General features: G+C 46.6%; 1 protein-coding gene across 1 annotated transcript in view; it reads left to right on the forward strand.

Moving 5' to 3' along the window:
- Positions 1 to 21,106, forward strand: part of LOC119434703 (uncharacterized) — a gene marked incomplete at its 3' end in the record, with an annotated part of 41,596 nt that extends 20,490 nt beyond the window's left edge. Inside the window, exons 9-17 of the mRNA XM_049659572.1 lie at positions 3,723 to 3,881; positions 6,427 to 6,481; positions 7,524 to 7,649; positions 9,656 to 9,760; positions 14,095 to 14,175; positions 17,344 to 17,421; positions 17,761 to 17,998; positions 19,535 to 19,693; positions 20,972 to 21,106. Coding sequence (XP_049515529.1) covers positions 3,723 to 3,881; positions 6,427 to 6,481; positions 7,524 to 7,649; positions 9,656 to 9,760; positions 14,095 to 14,175; positions 17,344 to 17,421; positions 17,761 to 17,998; positions 19,535 to 19,693; positions 20,972 to 21,106 — 1,136 coding nt within the window. The remainder of the gene's footprint in view (positions 1 to 3,722; positions 3,882 to 6,426; positions 6,482 to 7,523; positions 7,650 to 9,655; positions 9,761 to 14,094; positions 14,176 to 17,343; positions 17,422 to 17,760; positions 17,999 to 19,534; positions 19,694 to 20,971) is intronic.
- Positions 21,107 to 23,328: the final 2,222 nt, after the last annotated feature.

Here is a 23,328-nt window from a genome sequence, read left to right on the forward strand (position 1 = left end):
CAGGCAGAGTTAATCAAACTTTAGCTTCTTCATTCCAGGCAATGTATGTCTAAACAAATTGAAACAAAAACAATACGGGAGGACATAACCCGAAAAAAAGAAAAGGAACAGCGCCAACTACACTGTAAAAATACGCCGTTGCTGGACTCGCAGCATCTGCTGCAAACTACTTCCGGTAAATAAGAGACCTAGTTTAATTTGCCTTGATACAGTGACGTTGGCTTAAACTTAATTTCCGATAAGACGCAAAAATAAATGTTTCCTTCCGGTGCATCAATTTTCAAAGCATGTCTGGATTTCCGGGCATAGACCATTTTTCATTGTTTCGCAACTTCAATCAGAGACCTTGGATTCTAAAAAAAAATTATAATCGTGAACTTAGCTTCTGTAAATGCGAAAAAATATAACACGTCAATGCAGCGTAAGCCACAATTTTGCGACAGCAGAAAGCAGAAGTGCAGGGTACTTTTTGAAGAACTGCTCTCGTTTTCTAAGTGACGAGCATGTCCCACAAATGTGTCTGCCTGAAACTTGCACGTTCTCATGATGCCCCCCCCCCCCCCCCCCCCCCCGTCACATGAACGACAAATACAAACATTTACGGATGCATGCCCCGAGCTACACACAGCGGTACATATAGCGAATAAGCGGGAGCGAGCACACATTCTGGCAACGATACCATTAACGCTGAACACACCTAAATACAACAAAAAAAACGAAGTAACGCAACACACTTACGCTGCCCTATGCGCACAATCAATAACACGGCATGGCAGCTGAATAACACCTCCCTCACGACCAACGACGCTCTCGAGGCACGCAAACACCAACGGCCTGTTTGGCGCTGGAGCCCGTGTAGAGCCCTACAGGTACAACGTCATGCTTTCTAACTGCAGCAAGGTTTGATACCGAGCTAGTTGGGGTTACACGTTACTGCGAATTACAGCGCACGCCACGACAGGGAACGACAAATACACTTGGTTTTAACTTTGCTAGCGTCTAAGTTTTAAAGAAAAGTAAATGAAATTGTCAGAGCATATATCTAACCCAAAGCGTACTCACCCGCCTATAGCTGCTCGGCTCGGGAGACCTTAAGACCCTCCATAGTGCTCTCGTTGGAGACCTTCTACCAAACCACGCGCTAGCGGAGCATGCGCGTCGATGTCGTGACAGCACGGCGATGGCAGTTTTCTGCCGCTCTACTGTCACACGCATTCCGCGACACTGCTCAACTGTATAGCTTGGCGCTGAGGGTTGACTCTCGCTTACCATGCTGCAGGCCCGCGTTCGATGCCTCGATTTACTTGAGCTTTCTTTCTTTTTTTTCTCTCTTTTCTTTTACGTGGTCATCGTGTCCAGGCCAGATAGACCAAAGTGGTAGGTTATAACCCACTAGAAGGCAAATAAATGCTCTCTCACTTAAAATCGAATCGCTGTGGAGGTGACCCGAAGAGGGAACCGCGGCGGCCACCATTTCTTCAGGCCACCTGGCCAGTCATGACGGCGATGATCCCAGAAAGCCGCAGATTGACGAGTCCATTCCGGCACGCTAGCACGTTCTGTATGACGTGTCGATTCCGCACGCGGCGACCTTCATTGGTAGCGCTTTAGCTGATCGTCGCGTCACTAGAAAGTCACAGTTTCTCCCGAAAGGCGAAGCATTGATTGCGATATCATATTGTTAGACAGACATACGAAGTAAAGTTAGTCATTTTGTCAACTGCGTAAACTGCTGTAAACATTCGCTTACCAACTAAATTAACATTCACGTTGTCACGCGCGCGTAGGCAAACACGAACGCATCTCACACGATGACCCTGGACACTCGAACGCTGGCGTTGTGAAGCACGGCAGCAGCGGCGAGCGAATTTCCCTTCGTGCGGCCTCTCGATTCAAAGGGAACCAGGCGTGCGACAAAACAGCGCACGCGAAGCCATCAGCTATATCTCAGGTCGGCTAACATTCCAGCCAACCTCAGATGGCCTCCATTACGCCCTTAACGCAGTTCATTAGAAATATATAGAACAGAATACAGCACATGGTCACTTGAACACTAGCATGTGCCACGTCCTACCACTAACTAGTGCTTTTCAAATGTTACATCATCGCTTACCACGCCTGTGAAACACACTCATGCCGTAATAACATCGATGTCACTTCTTGCCCTGTTCCGCGTTTGTATGAGTTTTTCAGTGATATTTGAATATGATCGATTGGTTGTTGTTCTTACACTGCTTTTGTTGCTCGTGTAAAAGTTTGATTTGCTTGGCTTTCTTGGTTTGTAGTGTTCTTATATATATATATATATATATATATATATATATATATATTGCTGGCACAAGTTTAAGGCAACATTGTATTGTATTCTAATGTACTGTTTGTGTTGTCGGTCTTTAATTAGTGCCTGTGTCTGCCGCTGCTGCCCTCAGACTGGGTTTTAAGGCCCGTCAAGTTACTGTGTGCAACTTTTCCCTTAAATCCCCCATAAATGGTATATGTTTATGGAAGATAAAGCCAAATTCAAATTCAGGATAGGAAGTGCGCGGTCGCCGCAGCCGGAATAGATGCGCATTAACCTGCCGCATTGCCCCCTCCCCCCCCCCCCCCCGCCTCCTAGCGCCTGCACGTCTCCCCACGTAACCCCCTCCGCCCTCCCCCCCCCCCCCTTCCGCGCGTGAGAAGACTGCGCGCACCCTGCCCGCCTTGCTTTCTTACGAACGCAAGAAGACACCGCCGCATAAAGCCACCATCCTTCTTGGCTCATCCTCGCAAGTTCTCACTCGCACGTACAACACATGGCGCGCGGGGCCGCGATGTTATCGCACTTGGACTTTATACAGAACATCACGGCGACGGCGATGGCGGAAATTCGTCTGGAGAGTCCATATAATTGCTATCGCAATAATCTTAAAAAAAGGACATAGTTTTCATTTAAGATTTTATAGTTACGAATACCTATTCCGGAACATCTTGGACAAATTTCAGCAATATCGTAATAAAGCTCCAAGTTCCTGGGTACTTTAATAACTTACTGCTTTTTGACTTGTTTTAAAGGAAATGAAAGTTGAGCTAGTTGGTATGAATTCATTGTGAGTTAACGGCGCAAGGAAATACGTACACGAGAGAAAAAAAAACGAAAAAAAAAACGACAAGACATTCTGCAAAGGTTTATTGTCCCGTGCAGAAATATATAGACAGTAGCTCCATTAAGACACAAAAACATCAGAAACGACAAGTAAACAAACAATAAACAAGCCAAAACTAATTACAAATAGCTATATGTTTTTACACGTGGCAAACATTAGTCGAAAGGTTCCTTTCTCCCCGCGTACGCTCTTCTTTCAAATGCAACAACCCTCATCGAAATGCGCGCAGTGGTTGCCAAGAACAACCATTTATCCGTTCCCTAGTATCCAGATAGGAGCTGAAGAGTTAAAGCTTCCTCTTAACGGAAAGCTTTATCTCCGAGTGTCTGTCTAAACACATGGCATTGAAGAAATCGTGTTTTCTTTCGGCGTCAACTGCAGCATTCGGAACACTCCAAATTTGGTGAGCTTTCTTACATTTAAATTAAAGAGTTGTACTATAGTGACAGTAGAAAGCAGATCGGAGAATGGGCCCCGAGCTAAATCTCCTTCTTTCATGTCTCTCGCATGCCCGCGATTCTCAGCGCTTACAGCGCCGCGTATCGTTGGCTGTGGCGAGCGTGTCACCGGAGCCAGACGCCGGCAGTGGCGCTCGCTTCTCGCTTCCGGGGCGCCAGCCTCGGATCCTGATCCGCCACCAGAACCAGGTGGTGCTGCCCGGCCGCGAGTCTCCGAAGCGCGCCGGCCAGTTCCAGCGGTTTCGCGCAGACGACCGGTCTCTCGTGGCCGCCGTCAGTGAGTGTCCGCCGCTGAACCTATATACATATACATATATACATAGGGTGTCTCAGCTGACGTTAGCCAAACTGTTCAATGAAAAGAAGATTATTAAAACACGGTGCAAGATATAATCATAAGATATACGGTCGACAGACCTGCGACAGCCGAACACCGTAGGTTTTATAATTGTGTCTCGCACCGCGTTTTTCATTTTTTTAACGTGATAACGCTAAGGGCCCCGTGTCGCTAATAATCTGGCGTCGGCGTCGGGGGCGTTGCTCGGCCAACATAATCATTCCGAACCATTCCGACCGCTCAGTTCCTCTGCGTGGCGCAAGGCGTTAGTGAACAAAAATTGAATTTCTCAAAGTAAGATCCGCCAGAAAAATAGTAAAGTACGACTTAACAACAACATACAGACATGATAGCGCCGGATTTTAATTTGAATGTACGAGAAAACATAATTCTGTTACGCGGAAACTCAAGCACAAACCCCTTTTCCAGCATTTCTACCATACAACAGCGGCGCGCCCGGGTAGGTTACTTGCTAAAACACCGTTGAGATGGCGCTCGCGTCCTCGGCAGGTCAAACTGGGACTTAGCTTGCCTAATGCGTTTTGAACACGCGCGCGCCTCGGGTCAATAGCAAACAATTAATAAAACAATTAAAAAGAGTTCCTAGGGTCTTTACATATTGATATAAGACGGCTTGTATTGCCCCTGGAAAATGCATTCCCAACAATGCATTTGTGTTTAAAAGTGAAGCCGACTTTAAAGGGATCGGTGTAAGCTTGGTCTTTGTAAGCTGGCTTTCCCACGTTGTGGGTTGCAGTGAAGCCTGCTCATAAAGAAATATGCAATGCGAACGGGTCCCGATAACGCTGTCGCATTCCACTCTTAAAGGCGAAGCTTAAGCGTTCTCCAATTTTTTTTTTTTCGTTGAGCAGCTTGCCTAACGTTAGCTGGGAGACACGGTATACATCAGACACGATTTGTTAATGGCTGTCAATAAATGTGTCAAAATTACTTAACTTTGTTCTAAGGCACTGCCGACTACGTCTAAAAGTCAAGGTCTACTCCTGCCATTATACCAGCGTTACTGCCCTGAAATCACAACTTCATGTTTCCATACTCGCATCTCGTCGTACAATAGCGCGTATGTGCCTTTTTCACAAATGTTTCTGGCTCCCTAGCACCACACAACTATTTTATTCTACCTCAAAACCATTAAAACGCCATTTATCCACCCCGTACCAAAAAAAGAAAAAAAAACGATATTACCCAGGACTGGAACGATCTTCCTGCCCGCATCGCTTTGATAACGGATCACCAGCAATTCAAGTTCACCATCGAAGAGCATTTCATGATGCAGTCCGCGACTGCTGTACTTAATTGATTAATTGGCTAGTCAATTATTTACTATTAATTAATTAATAATAAGGTAGTAGAACAATCTTTTAGTGTTGTCTTTCGTTCATTTATTTATTTATGTGTTTGTGAGCCGCAAATATCACCAAGTAATTCATTTTCGAACTATTGCACAGTCAGTCAGGTCGTGTTTTCTTCACTAAATGGGTCGACTCGCTGGCTCAAAGAAGGTGCAACGGTTAATTATTGACTGCAGGCATTACGAGAAAGGAAAAGCAATTTTTTCGCCTGCCCAGAATAACGGGCTTGAGCGCACCAGCTGAGGTCGGCTTCTCCGTCTTCTTTGTCGTAAATAAAAACTGTATTTATTCTTTCTCCGTTGTTGACGGAACGACATGGTAGGTCAAACATGGTGGCGTGTTCAGCAAAGAGGCTGTGTATAGCAATACTATAGCAATACATTGAAGTTTAGAGAGGGCGACTTTAGACCTTCGATTCGCGATGTGCAAATTCGTTTAAGCAGATGTGGCAGTTTGTTCTTGCCGGTTCTGTCTAGTGGAGAAAAAGAAAAAAAAAACATGGACACGAAGCTGTGCATAAATTGAACTCTGTATAAGCAGAGTTCAGTTTATCCGCAGCTTCGCGTCCATTTTTTTTCTCTCTCTCTCTTCACTGGACAGAACCGGCAAAATTAAATTCGCACATCGTGAATCGAGGGTCTAAAGTACCTCGATTCAAAATCAAGTATGTTCACTTGACACCATCTACGTGAGAGCCCAAACCAGCATCTAATACATGCGGCACTACTGAGGCCGCGAACGTAGGTAAAGAAAAGAGACTCCACAGACTTAAAAATTGTGGAGCTTAACGTTTCGAATTTGCAAAGCAGAGTTCAGGATTAATTCTGACCCACCTGTGGTTCTTTGTCGTGCACCTAAATCTAAGTAGACGAGCGTTAATTTTTGCACTCCCGATTACAATTCTTTATTTCGTTCTTTTTCTCCCATGCTGAACTGTTCTGGAGGCGGGCTGATCTTTTTTCGGAATCCCGTTGTAAAAAATTCGACAATTTCTATTCTTTTTTTTTATTGTGCTTCAGATTGAAAACACAGAAACCCAGGGAATTATACCAACGCCACTTAGAGAAAGCGAATCGACGCAACTTTTAACTCTGCCTTTGTTTCTATTTCAGCGTCGTCGTTCCGTTCCAAGGAACCAGACGAACCCGAGGACCACGAAGAACGACAGTGAGAATCAAGCGTAACTTTGCTCACCGCTTTAACGCTGACAAGAAAGTTGACGGCGTAAAAGTATCGAGTGCGCCTACAACATGAAAGAAGACGACCTAGTCAGCACTCAAACAACGAGCAGCGCAGCAGCCTGACCTCACACCTCACTTGCTAACGCTTGCTTGGAAACTGCTATGTCAAAGAAGCCTATAAGCACTTGATATATGTACTCAAAACTTAGTTCACCTATACAAACTTCGTAGCTTTATAACATACATTAAGAATATCAGCTGAGGCCGAACACTTCAAGGCACGCTAAAGCGAGCGAAACACTGAATAAGTGTGGACTCATGGCAGTACTGCTGCAAAAAGTATATTTTCATAAATTCCGCGGTAAAATCTGGATTAGTACACAAGAAAACGAATGTATTTTTTTTATTTGTGTGCGTGACGTCACGCGAAGTGTGACGTCACGAAAATTCAAGGGATTTTTTTTTTTTTTGCATGTGGGTCGCTGGGGCTCAGCAAAAGTTGTTGAAACTTGTTGCTAAGTTCAGTCATTGGCTCTCTTCAAATACAATGTAGTCCATCTTTATCGATAAGAATTTAACGAGGCCGTAGCAGTTGTCGTCAGAATTTATGACGTCACGGCGAACTGGTGCGGGAACCTCCCACAGGGGTCGCCACCAGTCCTCCATTTTTGGCCAATTTCTGTCTCACTAACCACATCGTCACGGTAAGAGTGGCTTCTGCAGTATTTCAGCCAAGTAACTTACTATTAACAGCTCAAATTAATTTTCCCTTTAGTGTTTCTTTAACGCCCCCGCAAGATTTTTTTGATGCAATATTTAGCTGACGAAAGAATTCATTGAGGGAATTCAAGTCTATAGTTGTTCACAGGACGTCCTTCAGAAAACGTTTGTAAATGATTAACGCGGTCGGCTTCCTCGCCGCCCCTTCACCGACTGTTATTGCAGCTTTTGGTAGTTGAGCATTTTACCACAACCTCCTAAAGGCCAGTTCACACTTTCATTAGAGCGTGCAATGTCTACCGCCGCAGGTTGCAGCGTAACCAGAAGGTTCTGGCGGCTCTCTGCGTGTGCGGCAACATGACCAGCGTGGCGGGAAGCATCGCCAGCTATTGGTTCATGCCGGGCGCAGAAGCTATCGCCGCCAACATGGACAGGTATAGGCAGTAAATGCATTTTAAGTATGAAATGATTAGCTCCCGTTGTCGGCGACCTTCAAGTGACCTTGAGCCAAAAGCCAGAGCCGTTATCTGGGCACTCTAACGAGAACATCCGGGCATCGTTGCGAGAACAAAGGGGGATCATCCGGGAAACCAGTCAAAAGTTAAGAAAATACGGTCTCTGGCCCCCAACCCTTTGTACAGAAACACATTACGTACGCTAGTCTTTGCCCAAAGAAGTTACAAAAAATATTGCTTCCGAGTTCCTCCTAATGTTTGTTCAGAATGTCACTCAATCTGTAACTTCTAGTACGCTGAAGTTTTATTTGTCATTTCTAATGGCGACGTTCAAAAGGCAGATAGAGGGCACCATACACTTTATCGTCCTCTTTTGGGGCTGGGACACGGTTGCCTGTGCTCTTTTCAACGCCAACGGTCCGTGAGTTGGCCGCACATTTGCAGCCGACAACTTCAACGCGTCAAGAAGAAAAAACAGCGACAGACGCTGAGCGCGGTGCACTGTTGGAAGAAAAGCGGTTGAATCTATCTATCTATCTATCTATCTATCTATCTATCTATCTATCTATCTATCTATCTATCTATCTATCTATCTATCTATCTATTATCTATCTATATATCTATATCTATCTATCTATCTATCTATCTGTCGATCTAGCTATCTAGCTATCTATGAACGTCACGCCTTCTACCCCGATCTAACTAGCTAGCTAGCTAGCTAGACTGTCTATCTAGCTTGGGCCGTCCATCTGCTTGGGCCGCTAGGTATGTGCTCTTGGTCGTGATGCCGACGTGGTCCTTTCATTGTGGCCATTTCAGACTTCTGATCTTAGTATCATAATGCCATCGCCGCCACGCCTTCTACCCCGACCCAGTCGCCGAAGTTGTCTCATAGCTTGGGCCAGTAGGTACGGGCTCGTGATCGCCATGCTGTCGTGGTCGTTGCCCTGCCGTCATTCAAGCTTTGCCTTCCGACACTCGGTCATGCCGTCATCGTTGCGCCATCGTCGTCTTGCATTCGTTGTCACTTAGTCAGAGTGATGCTGTCGTAGTCGTTCAGTCGTCGTCACTACACCTTCATGACCTGATTGCCTCGAGTGGCCAGTCGCACGTACGGCAACTTTGCGTATATTCGCGGGCTTCTTTCACGCTCGGAAAAACACTTTTATGTATCACGTATTGAGCAACAGAAAGCTGTATCAGGAGTTTTTTTTTTCATGTTGCTCTACAATTTTATCATTGAGACTTTTCATCTAATTACAATAATTAAGAAGTTGATTAATTAAGACTAATCTAACTAGGAGGAATGCAAAAGATAATCTGAGTATCTCCGAGCGACGGCTAACAACATTACCTTGGTTCTGTCCAGCTACGTAACATTTGCATATTTTCAAAGTTTGGCCCAAGCTATGTGAAACACCCTGTATAGCTGCGTGAATCGCGTCTCTCTCCATTCTTTTTTTTTTTTCGTTTTTAGAGCATTTTGCATTCTGCGAGCTCGTGTATACCCGCAGGTGCCATTAAAATGTTATCAACTCGTCGACGGCTCAAGGTCCTCGAGTACTTCTTTAGGCACCGCGGCTCGTCGTGACCATTGCCAGTGTTCGCAGAGTTCAGAGAAGCCTGAGCCTGGCGCAGCCTTGACTAATGGTGTTGCCGACATCGGCACGATCAGGTTGTCTTATTTTGCATGCGAGCTTTGTGACTCATCGTATGGCTTGTTTATTATTTCTCTCCCCCCTATAATAACCGTGCATCCCTGCTATGCTCGTTTTTCGTTTATATATTTTTAGACACGCGTCTTGCTGCATTGTCATTGCCATGGTCGCCTTCTGGTCCATCGATAGTATAGCAAAAGATGTCAGAATTTAACCATCTATAGCTCCCCACTTTATAGCGCTCGAGTCCGGCTTTGGGGCGTTCAACCGTTTCTGTCAACTGATCGATCAATCTCATGTTACGTCTCTTCGGCCGTTCACACGCAGCTCGTCGCTGTCCTTCTGGAGCTGGACGCTGATCACGCTGCCAGTGTCCCTGGCTGCGTCGGCGCTCTCCTCCGTCTGCGTCTACTACGGAAGCCTGCAAGCCCAGTGAGTGCGTCGGCGTATAGTGTGCTGAACATTCTAGACACTTATCGATTTAAAAAAAATACTTCACTTATAGCTTCACTCGTGGCCTTCAAGATCACATGAGTGCGTTGCGATCTCGAAAGCCACGATATATGCGGAAAGAGATATCAGGTTAAATGGGACCGTGTTTACTCTGCAGAAAATATGGCCGGTGCAACCAGCATGGCCGAACTCTAGGCTAGCCCCACTACGTCGTCTCTTTCGTCTTGTTGGTGACGGTCTTCTTTGTCGCTCTCGTGGCACCATGACATAACCCCAGGCGGCGAAAGCGCCCACCCGGCGCCTGCTAGATGGCGGCCGCATGGTATGGCTTGAGACGACCCACGTGGACGACATCAGATGACGTGGACGACGGGGAAGCATCGGCTGGAGCTATTTCATAAGTGGCATCACTGAGCTGTCGGATGACTCGGTAAGGGTCACAGTACCGGGAGAGCAGTTTTCCGATAGACCCACATGCCGTGAAGGAGCCCAAAGGAGAACGAGGTCGCCGGCAGAGAGCTGGGCATCACGATGACAGTTGTCATAAAGAGGCCTGCGATGTCTTGCCTGCGACTCAGAAAGGCGACGGTGGGCAATCTGGTGTGCCTTGGCGGCTGACGGAGACTCGAGAGCAGTTGGCAGGAGCGTGTCGAAAGGCAATGTCGGGTCACGACCAAAGAGGAGATAGAAGGGGGAGTAGAGAGCAGTGTCATGACGGGACGAGTTGTACGCGAGCGTCACAAATGGGAGCGCGGCGTCCCAGTCACGATGATCTGAGGAGACATACATCCAGAGCATATATGTAAGTGTTCGGTTCAGGCGTTCAGTGAGGCCGTTTGTTTGAGGGTGGTATGCTGTCGTGAACTTGTGCTTCGTGGCACAAGAGTGAAGTAGATCTTCGATAACCCTGGATGAAAAGTAGAGGCCCCTGTCTGTGAGAAGCTGGCGAGGATGTCCGTGGTAAAAGATGACGTTTTGGAGCAGGAAGTCTGCGACGTCGGTAGCGCAACTGGTCTGGGATGGCTCGTGTGACGGCGTAGCGGAGTTAATAATCCGTTGCAACAGCAATATATTTATTTCCAGCTCTGGAGGTAGGGAAAGCGCCCAACAGGTCGATGCCAACACGATGAAACGGTTCGGTGGGTATATCAATTGGCGGAAAGGTTCCAGCCGGAAGCAAAGCAAGCACGATTCGCAAGCAGAGACACAACGTCGCACGGTACGGTAGAGTGCAGGCAAGAAAAATAATCGCCGGACACGGTCATACGTCCTGGAAACACCCAGGTGGCCAGCATTGGGGACATCATGGAGTTGTGCGAGTACAGTCGCCCGGAGATGACAGGGAACGACTATCAGCAGTTCGTGTCCTGGGCACATATTTCGGCGGTATAAGATGCCGTCCAAATTAGAAACATGCTAAGTGAGGGGTCTGACGGGCCAGAACGGAGGCGACTGAAGAGGTAGCGCAAGGATGTATCAGGTGCTTGCTCCTCGCCAGTGTGGTGGAAGGCGGAGAGCGTGAATATTCCAGCAGGTGCATCACTGCATGGAGTCTGGAGCGTCGATGGGGTGCCGAAACAAGCAATCTCCATCCTGGTGTAGTCTACCGGACTTGTACACCACTATGTAGGTCAATTCTTGAAGACGTAGTGCCCAGCGACGTAGATTACCCGTTGTATCTTTAAGTGTCGAGAGCCAACAGACAGCGTGATGGTCCGTGGTAACAGCGTAAGGTAGGCCGTATAAGTAAGGCCGGAATTTGCTGTCTGCCCATACGAGTGCGAGGCACTCGCGCTCTGTAATGGAGTAATTTCGTTCAGCGGGTGAAAGCAGATGACTTGCGTACGCAATAACTTCGTCACGCCCACGTTGACACTGAGCTAAAACAGTACCAATTCCATAGCCACTAGCATCTGTACAGACCTTTGTTGGGGCAGATGGGTCGAAGTGAGCAAGAATTGGCGGAGTAGTGTGCAGGGTGATAAGGCGTTTGAAAGCAGCAGCTTGATCAGGACCCCATGAAAAGGGGACGCCTTTCTTGAGAAGGTCTGTCAGAGGCCGAACAATGCACGCAAAATTTCTGACAAATCGACGGAAATAAGAGCATAAGCCTACAAAGCTGCGGACGTCTTTGGCACAGGTCGGTACATGGAAATTGAAAACAGCATGAACTTTAGTGGGATCGGTGCGGACGCCAGATGAGTCGACGAGATCACCGAAGATAGTAATTTGGCGGCGACCAAACTGGCACTTCGAAGAATTCAATTGCAGCCCAGCAGCATGGAAGACTGAAAGAATAGAAGTTGATTAATTAATAAAGATGAATTATGTAACTAGGTGGAATGCAAAAAAATTATCTGAGTGTCTCCAAGCGACAGCAAACATTACCTTGGTTCTGTCCAGCTACGTGGCATTTGCATATTTTTTTAATGTTGGTGTGCATGATAGTTGGGACACCCTGTACACCTACGCCAAGCAAGTGGAAATCATCAAGAGTGCTGTGAACGCTATAACATCGTTAGCACGATTTGGGAACAATGAAAGTTCACAAACTCAAATTGTGTGGTTATGTTCCTAACATAAAGAATAAGTAATCACTAATTACTCGGCGTTATCAGTTAGCGATGGTAAGAAATAAGTGCTCATTTTATAACAGCTTGTATTGATACCAATGACGGTGTTCACTAATGAAAGCTAACACCGTGACAGTAAAATAGGTTATTAATATTCACTAGTGAATTAAGCCTACTATTTCCTAGCAGCTATAGTTGTGTCACTGGTTTTATGCATGGGGGAAGGAAACCCAGGAGAGGCCCCGGCCAGCACGGACGTATTGGAGAAGGTGTGGCGGAAGTCACGTGCTGTTTTTCGCAAAGGAGCACTGGGACGGGTACCCCAAATGTCAACGTTGACATAGCAACCGCGCTCCTGAAGCTTTCGCTGCTGCTCTCGGTCTCTGAAAAGTGAGATAAGATTTTTGCGCCGGTGTCTTTCTCGCAGTACCTTTAGTTCGGGAGAAAAGCTGACTTCGTAGTGTGGTGCGTAAGCTTGAAAGTTGCGTTTTGGGTCTGTGAGTGCGAGTGTCTGCCAGCAACAGATACACTCAAGCAATCACGGCGCGGGTCTTCATCGTCTTCTTCAACGTGCCACGAAAAAAACACAGGAGCGCGTCTGCTTCAGTAAAACTGCTAGAGGAGTTTCGTAGGCTTTATTCTGACGCGCGTCGGCAGCACACACTTCCGGCGGCTCGTAACAATGCAAGTTCAAAGTACGCGCCCATCTCCTCCGGCGAGCTGCAGAACCCCTGATTGGAGGCGCAAAGGGCGATGGCACACCAACATGGCTGCACTTCCGGCTTCAAAAACAGGACGTCAGGGCCTCTCCTGTTTTCTTTCTTTCCTCCATGTGTTTTATGGCATTTCATTCGAATACATGACGTTATTGTGTGTAAAACAGCGAGAACACTGGAATACGCGTCGTATTTTACTTGTGATCTCTAGTGACTCGAACGTTAGCTGTATTATGCAGTTAATTGCTATAACTACATGAGCCTTTGAGTGATGTCGATGGCTAGGTGTTTGATCGGAGGCTACGGATATCGCAGTAAAATAGTGAATCGTATTCATTAGTGACCGAAACCCACCAGTGCCTATTGATTATCATTGAATCACTCCTTGATGTTTCGTTTGATAGCCATGACCACATCGTACGTGCGTCATTAACTCTCTTAACGATCTCATGCTGAACTTCCCTCGCAATTATTTGCGAGCATTGCCGTCTGCTGTGTCGCACTCATAGTAAAGAATAAAGAAGCCTTCAAAAGTTGTTACGTGTGACTCGTATTAGTCACGTGTGACGAAATACTGCTCATGGAGGTTTCTACAAAAATTACTAGGAGTAGCTCTAGCGCTGCTAGCGCCTTGCACCCATGCGAATCGTGCTTCGTGCTTGTGGTTTCGGTACGTTCTTGTGGCCTAATTTATTTAGCTTTATCTACCTTTATTGACCTACTCTTGCTTTCTTATTTTGAAGAAAACATAGTAACCCGTAATATTCTCTCAAAATTTCAGTCGCCCTTAAATTCGATTCGTGGATTAAGTGCACTAGCGTTTGGGTTAATTCGGCTGGCGTTTGGATCAAATTCAGTGGTGCTTGGATTAAACTGAGTGGCGCTTGGATTAAAGTGACTGGCAGTTGGAATAATTTATATGGTGCTTGAATTATATTGACTGGCGCTTGTATTAAATTTAGCGGGAATGCCTGCAGATGCAATGCATACAAGCGCTGTCTTTGTTCTTTTTTCTTTCTCTTAGTGATAACCAGCTCAACGCCCAAGCAGAGGAGATAATCTGCTGCTACGCCAGGCTGAGGCTGAACAGACTGGAAAAATGCAGGCAAGTGTTCTTTCGTTCGCACCCATGCTTTATCCGCACGCAACTTGAGCATTTAGCGCAGCTTTCGCCGTTGAAGAAGTTGGAACGCTCTTCAAAGGTTCGTCTTGTGCTAGCACTTCTGGCTGTGTGGCGGCTAATCTAATTCCCAGACATAGACCCTATCTAATTCCAGACATATATTGCAATTATTACTTGAATAACAAAACCCTACACAAATTTTATGAGGTAGGCTCTGAATGCAGCTATCACGAAAGGCGAGCTCATTGTCTATCCGTATACACAGCCGCTCAGTAATGCGACTTTAACGCCCAACCCATGTGCATGTGAACCGTAACCACTGCGGACCCAGGCGAATAAGGCAAAACAACAACATAGCCTCGATCGAAAGAAAAAAATTGAATAACAAAACCCTACACAAATTTTATGAGGTAGGCTCTGAATGCAGCTATCACGAAAGGCGAGCTCATTGTCTATCCGTATACACAGCCGCCTCAGTAATGCGACTTTAACGCCCAACCCATGGTGCATGTGAACCGTAACCACTGCGGACCCAGGCGAATAAGGCAAAACAACAACATAGCCTCGATCGAAAGAAAAAAACATCAAAACTGACAATAATTGTACATTTGACTGGTCATTTTCTACCGTTCTAGACCGCTCCAGAGCGCTCTCGCGGTGCGGTTTACATGCAGCAGTTTGAAATCGAGCTCTTGAAGTAAATTCGCCTGGTTCATTTAGAGCGCTGCGCCAGGTCAGAGTACTCGGAAGCGTTCCCACTTTCAACCTGGGATCCGACAGACACTCGATCGATCACGTGGCTTCACCGATTGCTTTAGGAGCAGCTAACACGTTCGGCTGGAGCAGGCTTTATTTGGCTCCGAATCTTAAAAGGGCTCGCTGCAAACAGAGTTGAAGTGCAGTACGAACCAATCGAACGTACCATAGGCGGAGAGAGGGGGGAGGGGGGGGGGGCACTCATTTAATCGATGCTATAATTAAAGGTGCTAAGCTGACCTTTCATGCCACGTGACTGGGCGACGAGTTATCTGGCGGGCCACGGAAGGTATTCATTAACAGAGGCCAAAAGCCGATACACTGCAGAGAGTGCGTGACTCGCCGTGATTGGTACAGAAACTATGTAAATCAGTGGTGCTGGAATGCTAAGATGAAGGATGCTTCGTGAAAGGTACAATTACCATTTCGAGACATCATGAGAGGCAAACTACCAATTAGCTACAAAGGAAATCGACACTGGCTTCTCAGAAAGTGTTGTCGTTGCAGAAAAATTCGTCCTGGTCAGGTATCGAATACGGGACCAACACCTTTCCATGGCGGTCACTCTACCATCTGAGCTAACCAAAAGGCTGGAAATGGCAGACCGAAGGCGAATTAGTCGACCTTTCCAGTTGTCTTAACGCCTTGGTCCAAGGTTCGATTCCCAGACTAAAACGAACTTTTATTCAATTGTAAAGCTTCTTCAATTATGAAGCTTCTGAGAAAACCGTAGGGGTTTCCTTTGTACACGTAGCTACGTGGCTTATACTGTCGTGTGGATTACATTTTTTTCCACGAAAGTATCTAGGATACAAACAATCAACACCATAAAAAAGGTTGCTGATGACTAAATACTTAGATCGCCATTGCGATGGCTAATCCAGTGCCGGTTCCAGTTTTGATGGCTCGAGGCAGGAGCCTCGAACGGTGCGTGGCGCCGTGTCGTCATAATCGCGGTACGCTACTCCTCTATAAACGCTGCGACTTCTTCTAAAATAAGCGCACTTTCACATTTTTCGAAATAACCGGTACTCTTTAGCTGAAATACGGGTAACAGCCGCGTGGGACCCGAATGATTTGTTTTGTGCGTCATCAATGCCATCAGTGTCATTAATATTCACAGAATCATTACACACTTAACTTCTTGACCAACGTCGTGGTATATATACATGTATAGTATACATGTGCTGTCACATGACAGCTGCCGCCGCAGTTACCGATAGTTTGCTGCAGCCAATATTACTCCCATCGATATCAACAACAACCAAAATTTCCAAAGCAACTGCGTTTAGTGTGTGCTGTCAACCGACAAGAGATAGCGAGACACGGTTCCCACGGCAAATATGAGTTGTTGCTCTGTTAAGACATGGTGGTTTTAATTTAATGGATCTTTGCGTAGCTCGCAAAAAAAAAAAAAAAGAACTACCACAGACTGGAACTTTGAATTCGAGGCTGTGTGTCAAGGTTTAGCGGGAATTCAGCTTTTCCGCAAATCCTGTCTCACGCAAACTTTTGAGGTCGTCTGCACCTACCGTTTCCTGCGAGAGAGCCGTGTTCTTTCGCCGAGAGATCTGGTACTGTCCTGAGCGTCGCATTGACGGTGGTAAACGGGAGAATAGAGCCGTATGGTCTCCGAGATTAAAGGGCGCGCAGGGTGTGGCCATGATCGCGCGTGGTGCACCCTCCTAGGGTGCCTCGATGTCCTCCTCGCCCGCCTAGCGGGGAAGGAAGTGCTCAATGAGGCACCCTATCTCATCAGCGTTCACTCAGGCATGCCGCACGCGTCACGCCATGGAGCGACTATACGCGCTTACGCAGCTTTCCTCGAGGGGCGACACGCGCTGGCGAACCTACAAATTCAAGAAGCAAAAGCTTGGACTTCATTTTTCTGCCAGTAATAATCAACATTTTTCCACAAGATAAATGAGAAAATTAGTTTTGAAAGCAAGCTTTACCATTCTCTCAGCTCATTTATATATATTGCTACCTAGTGTTCCTTTAAGACGATTAACGTAACCTTCCAAGATGGCCACATCTCTTTGCCAGAAAATATATATATGAAAAAGGGTAGTCCACCGACCACAACTGTTGGGCAAATAAACCGAATATAACCCCAAAGTTTCGCTTCTCGTCTTTCTCTCTCTGCTATAATATTTTTCGCTAGTTGTCACTTGTCAGCCTTCGATGCGCGGTTTTTCCCGAGTGTGCTCTAATCAAAGTGGCGCACCTCATCAGGAATGTTTGGGTAAATTACAAAGAGCCATTCTTCTAACTTTACATTACAAAAAAAAAAACATTCATACTGAACGGTTGATGTGATGGTCACACTAGGCTAACGAACACAGGGCAACCGCGTTTACGTCTGCTATATATCGCCGTCTTCTTGTGCTGCAGGTTCTTCGAACTACTAAATATACTGTTTTGGATTGGATACTCTGGAACTATACTCGGATGCAGATTCGTACAAAGACAGTGAGTGTTCATTTCTACCTTCCTTTCTTTCTTTCGTTCGTTCGTTCTCAAGTTGATACTTCGCCTAATGCACGACAGTTACTGGTGAAGCCTACCTTACAGGATATCAAAATATGCGCTTAGCATCTATTTTCTTCTTCTTCTTTTCATTATTTTTTTAAACTCGCATTCACTGCCGCTAACTCACATTTACACTCACGTTTATTCGGGACACTCCAGCAGTCACTCACTGACGTTCATACTGGCAGTCCTTCGTCCCTCAGTCATACTCACAATCCGGCCTGTGAAACGAGTGCATGTGAGTGCGAGTGAGTACACAGACCCGTGCCTGCCACGCAGGGACCTGAGCACGTGCTTTCTCGGCGCAATCGTCCTGCTGGCGTCGGCGGCGCTGCCCCGAGCCGGAAGTCGAGCCGCGAGGCCGAGCCCGAGTCAGTTTCGGGCCAAGGTGGACGTGGACGGTGACGAGACGCCCGATTTCGACGCTTCGCAGTGCCTCGCGTCGGTCGCGAGCCGGCTGCCGTGGGGGGTCATCGTCGTCTACGGCGCCGCATCGGTCATCACGCGAGTCGCCGAGGTGAGTCGGTGCACACTTTTGATGCGGCGTTAGCGTTAGGGATTAAGGGATGTCAAAAGCGGGGGAAAAATAACAGGACTTTACTGACGTTTCGGCCGGGGTCCGGCCTTCATTTAGAGTAATATATATATATATATATATATATATATATATATATATATATATATATATATATACGAGGCAAGGTTTACCGAGGAGATCGATTTTGTTATAAAGCCATATTTATATGCTCATGATTATATATAAGAATGACACCAGTGTCGAGATTGTATTTCCCAAAGTGTGGGACAAAGTACATTAGCGTTAGAGTTACTTTTGTGATTCAATGTATAAAACAGCTTCTTTTTCTTTTTTAATTAAGCGTATAACAGCATTTTTACGGTGGGTTTCATGGCACATACCTCCAAACTGGTGCCATTCTGGATATCCACTCCAAGGGGATACGCCTTGTAAGCTCACCCGCTACAATTCGTAAATTTCAATATGTGCCGAAAAGTAATTAATTAGGAAGGTAACTATTTTTAATGAGCTGAATATGTGTTTCGATTTCTCGTGCTAGTAATGTCCGCCTCTTTGAATAATCTAGCTCAATGACAAGAATTATGATGCCTGCTACAGGTGATATTTTAAAACTTCGAGAAACATTAAAAAAATAATCACCCCGAATATCGAAGGATCGGTTAACGTAAGCCATCATCAATAGCGCAATTCGATCACTTGGTTACTTAACGCGTAATTTCTCACTTGCTCCTAGCAGTTTAAAACTCCTACTTTATAAAACACTAGTGCGTCCTAAATTGGAATATGCGTCTTCTATTTGGGATCCCCATGTTAATTCCATCCTCCTTTCTATAGAAGTAATCCAATATCTCTCTGCACGCTTTATTTTATCGAACTATTCACGAACAGCTAGGGTCACCCTAATGAAATCATCTCTCAGTTTGTTTGGTCTGTCACTTCGTCGTAAAATTTCCCGTCTCTGCCCTTTCCATAAAATTTATCACTTTAACTCTGTCCTATACGTGACTCACATTTTTTACCACCCATATATATTTCCGAACGCATCGACCACCGTTCGAAAGTCTGTGTACCTCAATGCCACAGCAATTTCTACTTTAACTCATTTGTTCCCGCCACAAGCTCCGATTGGAACCACAATCCCGCCGCCATTGCCTCAATCACAGATACAAATGCCTTCAAAACTGTCATTACTGGCACCATTGTATAACTATATTAGCCGGTTGTTTCTTTTTTTTGTATGTTTTACCCTCCTCCCTGTAATGTATTGAGCTAGAGAGTGAATAAATTAAAAATTTAAGAAAAAGCGCCGCCGACTGACTATACCGCGTTGGTGATGTGCCTTCGCAGTTTCTGGACGCAGCAACCGGGAAGGGAAACGCAATAAACGGCAGATAACACACATGACTCTGTGCGAACTAAAGGGGACCGGTGTTTAGGAGCGTGATAGCCGAGAAAGACGTATCAAACGGGAACGGATAAACGAGGTTTTGTATACCCCCGATTCCTCGTGCTCAGACCACGGGCCTGGCCAAGGTGGCGTTCGACAACCAGTTCTGGAGCCAGCAGTCAGACCTGGTGAAGCAGGTGCTCCTCACCGTCGCCTCGTCGCTCATGGCCGAGTTCATGACCGCGGCCGCGCTGTGCAACGCCATCTTGCCCATCGTCATCAACCTTGTCAGTGCGCTTTAAGCTCTTATCGATTGTACAGAGATAAACTGCACATGCCAGGCGTTCCATCTAACACGGAACAAGCTTTCTTTCTTATTTTTTTAAGAAGCGAAGTTCTCTGTGCGGATGGAACCAATCGCATATATGTTGTTAGAAACCTCCAGAAGAAGTCTCCAGCACTTCTTTTGTTGTGTGTTCTTAATAATTTAGTGAACACTATATATTATTTCACTAACTTTTTGTAATTATTAACTTGCTGGCCGCAATGTTTCTAGAGCACATTTGCAAACACCACTCTAAGTTGTTTGCGACGCGTTACCGTATACGATTTTCCGGGCTTCAGAGAAAGTCCCCGAAACCTTAAAAAGAAAGCTGCCGCTTTAGTGCGATGAAATTAAAAAGCAGCCGCGGCCCGCCGCTTGCTCCTGCTCAGCGTGAGCACAGAGTAAATACTGAAGTGGCGCAAACTGTACATTTCGCGAAATTCAGGGCGAATCGAATGAATCGCCTAGTTCGATAAGGCAGCGCTGCAGGGGGAAAAACGTAGCCACGAATACGCCTGAGTTCGCCAGAAAAGTTCCCCAGAAAACCCTCTAATCCCCAGAAAAAAAGAATGCAGATCCAACAGACACGTGGCGCTTTGCTTCACGACATCTGTGTGAAGCAACGCTCTCGTGTAGCGGTTAATTAAATGCTATAAAATTGTACACCTTCTGAAACCCGTTTGTAGCCTAGCGATTACAGGAGTCTGTCAGGCAAATCGACAAGATGGATACGCCCACCACGCGACCCAACCAACCGCGAATTACATTGCCTTTGAGATCGATTTATTTTACTCGGCGAGCAACCAACAGAGCAAACGTGCCAAACACCGTGAAAGCAGGCACAAAAAGCTTGGCTTAATAAAATAATCATGCGTTTGAAGACTTAATTGTTTGTTTGGTTGTTTGCCTGCTTGTTTGTTGTTGTTGCTGTTTTGCGCCGAGGATATCCGGGTGACGTTCGTTGCTTCATTGCGTGATTCGGCAGAGAACAGAGTCGGCCAGCGCCACATAGGTCGGGGTAGTACAGATGATTGTACGATAAGCCCATTCGTTATACTATCCCATTCAAGCGATTCGACCAGCTCGAGATCGGAAGCGCGCAAACGCCGAGCCCGCACCATAGCTAACGCTTATTAAACGTTACACACTCGTAACTGTCGCGTAAGTTTTTTCCCTCTCTCTCTCCGTTTCTTACCGAATCAACATATCGCGCCTGTCGATAAATGCGGCATCTTCGCAGTCCACGGACGCGGAGCACGACGCCCTCTACTTCGGTCTGCCGGTGGCGGTGGGCGCCTCGGTGAACACCATCCTGCCAGTGTCCCTGCCGCTCGTCATGCTCCACGATATGGCACCGGTCACACGCAAGCAGCTGGTGAGAGGCCCCTTCTATATACCCACTCCTGCGTTCAAGAAGCGAACAAACTTTGAACCCTCCTAGAAGCCTCACATTTGTTGTATGCTGAGAGATGACTTTAAGGGACAAATCACGATTGAAGCGGTCACAAAATTTTTCAGCAATTCCAATCGCGTACTTTTCTGTGTACTTCGTATGAGCGCTGGCCTTCTACAATTTGAACTATGCTACAGCAACCGGCCCAAGTTTCTACCCTACTTAAGTTAAAATTGCCCCTTACAAAAGGAGAGAGCGGAGTAGGCGGGCTCAGCTGCTGGCATTCACGGATACCATGCTCCGCAGGTTGGTATAATGCCTGATTCTAGTCAGAGATCCGTACAAAAAAGGAGTGGCACTGCGTCAAATATGAGGTCTCTACTTAGTACATAGTCATGTTACTGCATATGTGGCATATACAGTGTGGGGTCTCACACGTGCTCTTGGGACAAAGGAACGACAACACAGTAGTGCAAACAATCAAAGGGGTATTTATTGCACATTTCATACACTAATGCGTCCTAGCCGAATTAATGCCCATAGAACATTCAAATGGGCGCCCGACAAATCGAGGAAGTCCGACGCACCGCGACCGGATAGCGAGCGAATATGCTCGCCCCATGCTGGACAACAACGCCTATATAGTCGCTCGCGTGTAGGGTCACACGAACGGTGGCGCGTTCGAACAATCATTGTGTTCGTCCATTCCGGTGCCCCGCTCCGAGGCCTCGTGAGACGGTCTCGCAGAGAGCGTGTCGGAGCACGCGCAGAACGTCCGCCCCGCACGCTGACCCCAAACCAAAGAGGCGCAGCCTTCTCCCTTTTTGCGCCCAAGAAACCCCGACGTTAGGTGGCGTTAGCAGCGCAACAACCGCGCCATCTCTCGCAATACGCCGCAACCATACCGACCGCCGCCACCGTAAAGCCACGCGGCGAAGCCGGATTACAGGAGACGGGAGCCATGTGAGGAAAACAACATCAGGGGCCGCGTGAGAGTCGCGCATCCCCACAATAGGGACACAGGTGTGGGGCCTGATGCAGCATCTCTTCGTTGCTGCTATCGAAGCACCCTTGCAAATAGCGCTGACGTACAGAGCGGTGTGAAGATGCAGCACCACGCAGTTGCACCAGGCACTTCTAGTGCAACTGCGCATTTGCGCCAGGCACCAATAACAATCTGCAAACTGTCTTTAAAGCAAGACTTTTTTTTCATTAAAATGATCACATTCTAGTTAATCGTTGAGCCAATTTCGGCGAAATCTGTCGCATTAAAACGAAAAAGTCAAATTCAGGTAACCGCGCTGGTCGCAAAATGTAGTCAAAGGCTGAAGTATTTCACAAAAATTTACGGAAGTCTCAAGGTTGTATAAGCACTTTAAACCACGAGCATTCAACGCTGTGGCTCCGCCACGAAATCGAATGTCGCATTCCTGCAGTCTACAAATGAATCACACAACATTTAACGCGAATTAATGCCTGGAGTGTCCTCATAATTTCTGTCGCAATAAAGATTATTGTCACAAGATCATCTAAGTTCTTAAATGTCAGTTCTGCTATAGCCGCATCGCAGTATGGGTTCAGATGTGGTATACACTCTAAAAAAAAAGGGAGTGAGAAGGGAGCAACGGGCTCTGTTCCTCCTTCAGGCCAGCGAGTTCCTCCTTCGAGCAAGGTTCACGCGCTGCGCCCTCTTGCGGCAATCGTAAATGGAGGAACTTTCCTCCCTTAGCGCGAGCACCCCGGGACCTGAAAATGAGTTGCGCCGTGATCCCGTGTAGCGCATTGCGATTTCATCGGCTGCGACCGATCGGTTCCATCTCTACGAGCACCATAGGCGATCACTTCACCCACTGACTGTGTTTGAGTGCCTTCAATGTGCTGCGTGGATACTTCATCGCGCAACGATGCGCATGCGATATCATGAACGTCGGTGGAGGAAGGTTGATCGCAAAACAGGCAAGTTATTTTATTCTCGATCATTGGTATGCGCATACGAATTGCTCTCAGCAATAGGCTATATACATTTTAGACGCAGTCCTGTTAGACAGTATTTACTGCACCGAGATGCAAGCAAGACCTTAAAATGTATTGGTAATCTAGATCTTCTTGCTCATGTAGGGGATAATGCTTAAGGATATTTCTTTTCTTTATTCTCGCGGTACATGCGGCTGTCGTGCGATTATTATTAGTGCGAAAGTGCCTAT

The sequence above is a fragment of the Dermacentor silvarum genome, unplaced genomic scaffold, assembly GCF_013339745.2.
Source record: "Dermacentor silvarum isolate Dsil-2018 unplaced genomic scaffold, BIME_Dsil_1.4 Seq179, whole genome shotgun sequence".
NCBI lineage: Eukaryota > Metazoa > Arthropoda > Arachnida > Ixodida > Ixodidae > Dermacentor > Dermacentor silvarum.